This window comes from Podarcis gaigeae, assembly GCF_964106915.1.
Source record: "Podarcis gaigeae genome assembly, chromosome: 6".
Taxonomy (NCBI): Eukaryota; Metazoa; Chordata; class Lepidosauria; order Squamata; family Lacertidae; genus Podarcis; species Podarcis gaigeae.
The window spans coordinates 3,611,063-3,620,660 of NC_139682.1; the positions used below are offsets into that span (position 1 = coordinate 3,611,063).

The 9,598-nt window shown below is 52.6% G+C and overlaps 1 protein-coding gene across 1 annotated transcript; it reads right to left on the reverse strand.

Moving 5' to 3' along the window:
- Positions 1-4,420: 4,420 nt before the first annotated feature.
- On the reverse strand, positions 4,421-6,755 carry ID1 (inhibitor of DNA binding 1). The gene is made up of 2 exons (XM_083745893.1): positions 6,263-6,755; positions 4,421-4,949 (listed from the first exon to the last, which is right to left on the reverse strand). Exons 1-2 carry the CDS (start codon positions 6,668-6,670, stop codon positions 4,908-4,910), a joined length of 450 nt encoding a protein of 149 aa, XP_083602019.1. The 5' UTR covers positions 6,671-6,755; the 3' UTR covers positions 4,421-4,907.
- Positions 6,756-9,598: the final 2,843 nt, after the last annotated feature.

Genomic DNA, 9,598 nt, shown 5'->3' on the forward strand with positions numbered 1-9,598 from the left:
AATGGATGCTTTTGAATTCTGGTGCTGGAGGAGACTCTTGAGAGTCCCATGGACTGCAAGAAGATCAAACCTCTCCATCCTTAAGGAAATCAGCCCTGAGTGCTCACTGGAAGGACAAATCCTGAAGCTGAGGCTCCAAGACTTTGGCCACCTCATGAGAAGAGAAGACTCCCTGGAAAAGACCCTGATGTTGGGAAAGATGGAGGGCACAAGGACAAGGGGACGACAGAGGACGAGATGGTTGGACAGTGTTCTCGAAGCTAGCAGCATGAGTTTGACCAAACTGCGGGAGGCAGTGGAAGACAGGAGTGCCTGGCGTGCTCTGGTCCAGGGGGTCACGAAGAGTCAGACATGACTAAATGACTAAACAACAACAACAATATACAGTGGTCAATGGTTGCGTTTGGTGGTAGGTTGGTTGGATGGTAGAAAGCGTTTCGTGTGTGTAAAAGCTGTCGGTCATGGTTGGAGAAGACTTTTTAAGAATAAAAGCAGCAATAATCTGCAAGAATACTCTTTCTCAAAGACTCTTTTGTGCCAGCTAAATTCTGAGGACTAGGCAAAGGAGTAAAAGGAGGTCAGAACATTTTCTTTTTTAAACACTGACAGAGGGATCTTGTCCTGAGGTCCTGTTTGAAGCTTTCTCACTGGGGAATCTGGTTGGCCCTGTGAGAACAGGATGCTAGACTTGAGGAGATACCGGCCGGATGCATCAGTTGGGTTCTCCTTAGGTTCTGGGCGTGGTGAGGGATGCAACATCAGTCCTTCCTTTTCCAAAGTTATTGATGACTTAGCTCTGTTCCCAAACAGAATTGCCAGTGCAGCTTAGTCACAAATCTGCCATGGGCCAAACAGCTGCAGATACCGCCTGGCAGATGTGAGGGCAGGAAGCCAAGAGGAGGTTCTGCTTGCAATCTCCTTGGGAAGTTGGATCCATCAAGACCAACAGCCGCTTGCCCAGCCCACAGCTTCCCTCTCGCTGCGAAGGATTCAGGGTGGCAACTTCTAACACAGACTACAATCCCCATGAAGCTTTGGGAGAAGCCTTAGGGGTTCAGGATGGAGGAGTTTGGGATGGATTGCAGCTCCCATCATGCACAGGATTTGGCCATGCTGGCTGGGCTGAGAGGAGCCCGACATCATCTCAAAGGCTCCAAGATGCCCATCTCGTGGCACATACATTCGGCCAGTCCTCTGAGCTGGGCCTGGGACAGGTTGTGGCAATTTTTGAGCAGGAATCCAGTGCCAAAAAGCAGCCCTAGCTTGCATACAGGTAAGATCAGGTAGTTAATGCGCAAGCAGGAATCACATGGAATTCCTGCAGAAGATATCTTACCGCATACAATAAACTAGCACCCATTATGGAGAAGTAGGCAACTTTCACTGTTCTGTTTTTTTACATGCAGGGATCTATTGGAAAGGGACACAGGTGGCACTGTGGGTTAAACCACAGAGCCTAGGACTTGCCAATCAGAAGGTCGGCGGTTCGAATCCCCGCGACGGGGTGAGCTCCCGTTGCTCGGTCCCTGCTCCTGCCAACCTAGAAGTTCAAAAGCACATCAAAGTGCAAGTAGATAAATAGATACCGCTCTGGCAGGAAGGTAAACGGTGTTTCCGTGCGCTGCTCTGGTTCGCCAGAAGCGGCTTAGTCATGCTGGCCACATGACCCGGAAGCTGTATGCCGGCTCCCTCGGCCAGTAAAGCGAGATGAGCGCCACAACCCCAGAGTCGGCCACGACTGGACCTAATGGTCAGGGGTCCCTTTACCTTTATCAATTGGAAAAGTGTTGGCTGACCTGGAGCAGCATGGGTTTTGGGAGGACTTTTGCGTACCTCCTCTTTTAAGTCCAAGAAGCCAATTGTGGCTGTAATCGATCTCAGAGTCTGCAAAAGGGCCAAATTAGATGGGGATTTCTATAAAGAGGGAAATTTCAAGAGCAGAAACCTCTCTTGGCTTAGCAGTACTGCTCCCAGCTATTACTCAAATGTTGTGCACTCTGCACACGGTCAAGGGCACTCCTACCGCATTCCGGCACCCAGCCTCAAGTTCAATTTATGTGTGATGCAGCTTTTCATTCTTCCAGCTGTGCTCCGTGCAATTGCTCCAGGCACTAGGGAGTCACTCGCTAGCTATGTCAGGCCAGCCTCATTCTCTCTTCTGTCACAGAAAAAACTGGCAAAGCTGCGCTTCATCCCCGCCCACAGCAGTGGCATTACTCACCCGCCCAGGCAAAACGCTCTCCCATCCTGTTTCCGTAAAAGCCATGCAGAAGCTGCATGGCTTCTATTGTACAGGGCTATTCCTTTGGCCTCAGTTCTCCCGTCTGTGAAATGGGAATAAAAAGGAAGCCACCAAACCTGGTGGGAAGATTCTTTCAGAGGTCACCTAGAAGCCTGACCAAAGGTTGCTTATGGGGCTACAAGAAGTGGCCAGATCATCATTTCAGCTTAAGCTCCTTGGGAAAAAAGAAGTGTATTTTTTATTATTATTATCTTGCTCTGTGTACACACACACACACACACACACAGAGAGAGAGAGAGAGAGAGAGAGAGAGAGAGAGAGAGAGAGAGAGAGATTTAAGTGTTCCTCAATCCAGCCCAGACTTCCCCAACCTTGTGCTGACTGGAGCTAATCTGGGGTTGTAGCCCAAAAGAAGTGGAGGGCACCAGGTTGGGGAAAGCTGGGCTAGTCCAATCCCCCGTACAATGTTGCAGGGGTCGTGCACAAGCTTGCAGGCTTTCGCATCCTTGCTCATTTCTGACACACACTGCTTTTTTTTTGCAGGTAAAGTATCCTGCAAAACTGATAACGCATTTCCAGAGAAGGGCTGGAAGGAGACCAATAGATCCCCGATCGCCCACACACAGTCAGAAGAGGAAGAAATCATCAGATATTCAGGCCCCCACAAGTTCAGGCTGTGCAAGTAGGAACTACTCCTCCAATAATCATCTCCCATCTCCACAGTGAAGAGCGCTCAGCCCCCAGTTGTGGAGAGAAGCTGTTGCCATCAGGCTTCCACTGCTTCAGGCAGATTGGAGCTGTGCTGTACTCCAAAACAGGGTCATAGGATCATCAAACTGTGGAGCTGGGACACCCCAAAGGTCATCTAGCCCAACCCCCTGCAATGCTGAGTTGGCAATTGTGGCGCCCACCACACACATCCCTGGAATAACTCAGTCGTAGATCACGAGACTCTTATTCTCAAGGTTGTGGGTTCAAACCCCAAGTTGGGCAACAAAATTCCTGCATTGCACGGGGTTGGACTAGATGACCCTCAGGGACCCTTCCAGTTCTAGGGTTCTACTGTTGGGACTCCCATCAGCCTCAGCAAGCAAGCCCAATGGCCAGGGACTATGGGAAGTGGACTGGAGGGTATGATGTTGTAGATCAGGGGTGCCCAAACTTTTTAAAGAGGGCCAGATTTGATGAAGTGAACATGTGTGAGGGCCGACCAAAGCTTTTTTTAGGATTGAAGTTATTGAGCTTTTTTTTACAATTTTACCCCAGGACATATACTGCCACGGGGGCCAGATTAGGACCCCGAAACAGACTTTCGACATGCTTGGACTACCAACTCCATAATTTTATGATTCTATGTCAACTACAGCATCTGGAGGAGACTCGCTTGGGAAAGGTTGCTGCATAAGCTACAGACTGCACGTTTCTAGTAACTTTCCCAGGAGATCTGAAAGTAGACCTGTCTCCCCCTGTGAGCCAGATAATAATGTTGGCCCTACCATGCAGGGTCCATATAATCAAAGCTATTGTTTTCCCAGTAGTGATGTATGGAAGTGAGAGCTGGACCATAAAGGCTGATCGCCAAAGAACGGATGCTTTTGAATTTTGTTGGAGGAGACTCTTGAGAGTCCCATGGACTGCAAGAAGATCAAACCTCTCCATTCTGAAGGAAATCAGCCCTGAGTGCTCACTGGAAGGACAGATCCTGAAGCTGAGGCTCCGATACTTTGGCGCCCTCATGAGAAGAGAAGACTCCCTTGGAAAAGACCCAGATGTTGGGAAAGATGGAGGGCACAAGGAGAAGGGGACGACAGAGGACAAGGTGGTGGGACAGTGTTCTCGAAACTACAAACATGAGTCTGGCCAAACTGTGGGAGGCAGTGGAGGACAGGGGTGCTTGGCGTGCTCTGGTCCAGGGGGTCACCTGGTCCAGGGGGTCACGAAGAGTCGGACACGACTAAATGACTAAACCACCACCACCATGCAGGGCTGTTAAGAATGACCAAGAATGTGTGAGAAGGATTCAGAATTTGAGGGGGACGTTGGCTCCTGGTTTTTCCTTTCTGCAGAGAGGGCGGTGATTTGTGTGGTCTTCCAAACACCTCTTTCCCGGATAACAACTGACCTAATTTATACCCCCAAATCCCCTTTCCATCCAATAAAAGCCACACGACCCCAAAGGACCATTTGTCGCAATATGCATTTGTTTTAATAACAAAAACCTCAAACTATTGTAGAACAATATTCTCAGGGGGAAAACATTATCATTGTAATATACAATACAAGAATGATTTCTCAGAAATCTGAGAAGTATTTTGGAGAGAGTTACAACACGCTGCTTTTCTCTTTTCTTAAACAAAGAACAAGCACTGCCCGTCTTAAGCATTAAACCCCTTCCATAGAGGGTGCAGTTTGAGTTCACTGGCGCTGGTTCCTCTTTCTCGCTAAGAGACACCCACGAGGCACCCTTTCGACATGGGGAAAGTGGGGCAGAGGCTGTTGATCTCAACTCTCCTTCACCTCCGGTAAAAATGTCCTTTGCAGTCTCTCTGCCCAAGTCCACTGGAACCTAGTCCGTTGGGAGAGGAGAGAATTCCTTCCCCTGCCATTGGAGGAGCAACAGGAAAGCCATTTCTTCCACGGACGTTCCGCAGGCCCAGACTGGCCCTCAGCGGCACAGGATCCGGTCGTCAGCATTCACACAAGCAGCCTGGAAAGAGACACAAGATAAGATGGATCAGCGTGGAGATAAAAACCAATAGAGCTGCAATTCGTACATCCATTAGAAGGCTGTTTTGAGACCCTCAACAGCAAAGTCAGTCCCTATTTTCTGCCTAGGGATGAAGCCAGCACTCTGCTGAAGACTGCTGTGAAACCCAGAAGCTTGTGAAGCTTCTGAAAAGTAAGGGTGACCGGGTTCAGTGCTACCAGATTCCATCAAGCCTAACCCAGAACACACTTACACACAAACAAACAACATCAATGGCAGGAGCAAAGTCCACCGGACTGCAAGCGAGAGCCGTTGCCATTCCAGTTTCCCTAGTGAGCAACTGTCATCTTCCTGTAGCTAAGGGGAGACTGGGACTCCATCTCCCATCAGCCCTTGCGGCCACAGGTCAGGGATGATGGGAAATATCCATGGGGCTGCCCTGAACCCCCCCCCCCAAAAGGGCACAATATGTGGGAGAGGACCGGAGAATGGGTGAGGGCAAAAAGTATTTTCTGCAAAGGGAGAGAATCCATGCAGTCTTGATTTGAATACAGTGCTTTAATACAATAGCCAAGGGCTGAATGTTGACAGCAGCAAGGAGAAGCCACAATAAAGGCTGGAGGGGGGGTGTATGCCCCATCTCCCCCAAAAGGGGACAGAAAAGGGGGTGAGAATCAGAAGAATTGGGGGGGTCAAAAGAGGCATCAGAGAAAAGGAATACAGGGTCAGGAAACAAACTGGAAGGATATGGGATGGGGAAAATTAACAAACACCCCCTCCCCCCCGCAAAGAAGGGCAATATCTACAATAGGAGAAAATGGGGTGGGGGCGACTAGGAACAGCAGGCAGAGGGCATCACCTCCAGGTTGAAAAACGAAAGCGCACACAGAGAGGTGGCGTGGGAATCCCCTCCCCAAGAATGTACGTCCGGAAAGTAAAAATTCCAAAGGGAGCAGCGGCACCCAAGGGTGCCAGGTCGTTTAGAGTCCATGGTGCGGAAGGGCAACTCCAGGTCAGGATTTGGGGTGGGGTAAAAACACCCCCAGAAGAAGCAGAAGAAGCAGCAGCCCCAAAAGCGCATGATAGTGGCACCCAAACCACGGAGACCAGAGGAAGGTGGTGTCCGTATGGAAAAGGAAGTCAAATAATCGAGGTGGGGGTGCAAGGCTGGAAACGCCACCCTAGCCGGAGGCTCCGTGGGCAGGCGAGGGACACCTTGAAACCCTCCTCTCGCTGCCCCTCCCGTGGTAACCCCCCCCCCCCAGCAGCCCAGGGAGAGACGGCGGCGCGGTGGGTCAGCGGCCGGGGCTCACCTCGGGCACGGCTCCGGCCGGCTCGTCCGTGGCCCTCTGCGGGGTCGGCCCTGCGCCCAGCGGGTGCTGCAGCTCCAGCTGGAGGTCCCAGATGTAATCGATGACATGCTGGAGGATTTCCACCTTGGAGACCCGTCGGTGGCGGGGCAGGGTGGGCACCAGCCCGGCCAGGCGCGAGTAGCAGCCCTTCATGTCCATGAGCAGCGAGGCGGCGGCGGCTGCCTGCTCCGGGCACAGGGGCAAGCCCCGAGGGGGCGGCGGGCTGCCGGCCCGGGACAAGGAGACGCTCTGCTCCGACAGGCACCGCGACACCGGCTCGCCCGCGCCCCCGGAGCCCAGGCGCACGCCTTTCAGGGCGCAGCTGGGGCCGGGCGACACGGCGGGCGCTGCGGCGGTGGCCACCTTCATGGCTGCGCGAAGGGTCGAGGCGGCGGAGGAAAAGCGAGAAAAAATGGGAAATCCAGGAGCGCAGCGAGACGGACGGAGCGCTGCAAGTGCCGCGCCGTCGAGCAGGACCAGCTACTTAAAGGGGCCGGCGAGGAGTGGGCGGGGCCGAGCGCCGTGCGAAGGAGCCAATCGCAGGAGCGGAGGGAGGGAAGGGGGCGTGGCTCCCGCAGCAACTTTTCTTCTATGGGACGGAATTGAAAAGGGAGTTTGGGGTGAATTTTTTCCTCTTTTTTCCAAAGCCAAACATCATGGGAAGCGAGGAGTTCCCGCCCCCTCTTCTTCTTCTTCTTTTTTTAAAGAGAGATTGGGGAGAGCTGCAGGTGTAAGGAGCTCGGGGGCATTTTATCCGGAAAAAGAGGAGGATGAAAGGAATGTGACAGGCACTTGAAAAATAAATAGTTTTTAACGACAGATTTGACACTTTCGCCTCCTCGCTGCCTCCTCCCCCTCCCTCCTCCTCCATACACGGAAACAAATGGGGTATTAAAGTCGTCCCCCCCCATCACCGCCACCCATTAAACACACTCAATATCATGTAAATATATATATTTAAAGATTTGCAAACTTTCTCCCAGAAGGCGTTCCTTCGCCATCCTTAATGCAGATGTTAAGATGTTTCCCAAGAGAGGAAAATTAACCGGGTTTTTTATTTTATTAAAGATCGTCCTGCACCCCCGCCCCTCCCCCGATCGCCGACTGTTACAGGCACCATCTATAGTTATTTAAACTATAGTTAATTTTATTTAAACTGGGCTCCAAAGCGTTAAGGCCGAAGAGCGATGGGAGAGCGGATTTGGAAGCTGTTTTAGAAAACAAGACATGCAATAGATTAGGCGGGGGGGGGGCGGCTCTTAAAAGTTTCGATCCCCTCCAGTTTCGGTGACTGCAAAAGTCCAGGAATAATTGATTGATAGATTAATAATCAACGCCCGGTGAAAACCGGGATCCTTCTAGAAAGGAAATGAAAGCGGTCACGTTTGAGACGAGTTCGATTTCTGAAGAGTTTCCGGGATGAATGTTTAATCCCAGTCTGGTCACGTGTTAGCGCGTTCACACGCTCCACAGCTGCAAATCGACTGGAGGTGGTGAGGAACCAACTTTTAAAAAAATAAATAAAATGCGTGGGTTGTGGTGTGAATCATTGCTAAATACCAGTGAATTCACTGAATGAGGCTGCAAAACCATCATTCCAATAAACTCTCCCAGAAAGGGCCCTGTCGATATTCCTATCCTGTCCCTGGGGCTCCGCGTTTGCTGAATGAATCCGACCCAACTTTTGCAGCCGACCCTTCTCGGTGTCGCAGGATGGGATCCTGAGTACAGCTGCTGAGGATCGCCCTTGCCCCCCCCCCCCCCGATCCACCCACCAGCCACTTCGCAGGCAGCTTGGCATCGGGACTTTGCGAGCGCCCAACTTGTTTCCAAAACGCAAGCAAAAAAACAACCACAACTCCTGTGTGTGTGTGTGTGTGTGTGTGTGTGTTTGTGCAATGAATACCCGCAAGCCCAGCGTTGCATAGTCTCCCAGCCGCCGGCGCCCCCCTTCTAATTTGCAGCGCGATCCTGAATTGCCTTCTTCGGGGGCTCCCACTTTCACTTTCGCCCCATTCATCTCTCCCAGCTCCTTCTCTCTCTCTCCTTCTTCTCTCTCTTCCAGTCGGCCTGGACCGTTGCCATTTATAGCCGTTTCCAAAGCAGCCTCGGTAGCGCTCCGTCTCTCTCTCTCCTCCCCCCCCCCCCAGCTCGAACCCTGCCCGCCCCCTCGGGCTGTTTCTGTGTCTTAACAAGCCGCTCAGACCGCGAGACGCCAAAGCCTGTGATGTCACCCATTCATAAAACCCTGAGCGCTGTCAGCCTGGCGCCTCGCGGCCGGTGCCCATGGAGACCGCAAGGGCGGGAGGGGGGAGGAAAGGGGGAGGGAGGGAGCCTCCCCCGCGCCTCTCCCCCCCCCCAACGCCATTCACCTGCAAGCCAAGGGCCCTGAGAAACCCAGCCCGGAGCTTTTATCACCTCGAAGCCGTCGAGTCCCGTCCCCCACCCGACAATGGGGGTCTCTCGCAGGTGCCAGGGAGTTTCTTTTTTTGGAGGGGCGTAATCCCCCTCCCGCTGTTATGCACACACACACACAAACACCTCGTCCCCCGGCGCGATCTAAAGATGGCATTCCACAACCAGGAGCCAGCTGTTAGGGGCCCCATAGAGCGGCGTCGGGGGGGGGGGCGCGCATTTGCTCGCCCCCTTTCCTGATCTGCGCCTGGCGTTTGGTGCAGCGCCCCCCGCAGGCCGGTTGCCAACCAGCGGGAGAACTGCGCCGGGATGCCAGGCGCTTTTCCAGAGTTCCCGAAAGATGCTTCTTCTGAGCTCTCCACGCTGTTTCTCCAAGGAGAGGGCCCGCTGGGGGGGGGGGATTTCATCACCGCCCCCCATCCAACATTAGATGAGGTTGCGTCCAAGCAAGTGTCATCCTATGCCCCCCCAATCCCTTTGCTTGCTGTCAAAAAATAATAATTCTGGTCTTTGGGGATGACTGTCGTGGTCCCTGAAGAATCCTGGAAACTGTAGTTTGCTAAGGCTTCACAGAACTAGAATTCCCAGCACTGCCCATGAGGTGGGGTGAAGCAGCCGCCTCAGGTGGCAGAAACCCACGGGGTGGCATCTCGCCTGTCTGTCACCTCCACCACTGGGGGAGCTCAAGCAGCAATGGCAGTGGCGCCCGTTTCTGGTGAGACCCCGTGAGATCTTGCTGAAATCTGGTGAGATCTCACTGAAATCTTGCGGTGTACGCAGATCTTGCCAGAAATCATTTTGTGGGCACCACTGCATGTCTAGATCATTCTGACCACAGTTGGTTAGAACATGGCGCTGATAATGCCAAGGTTGCGGGTTTGA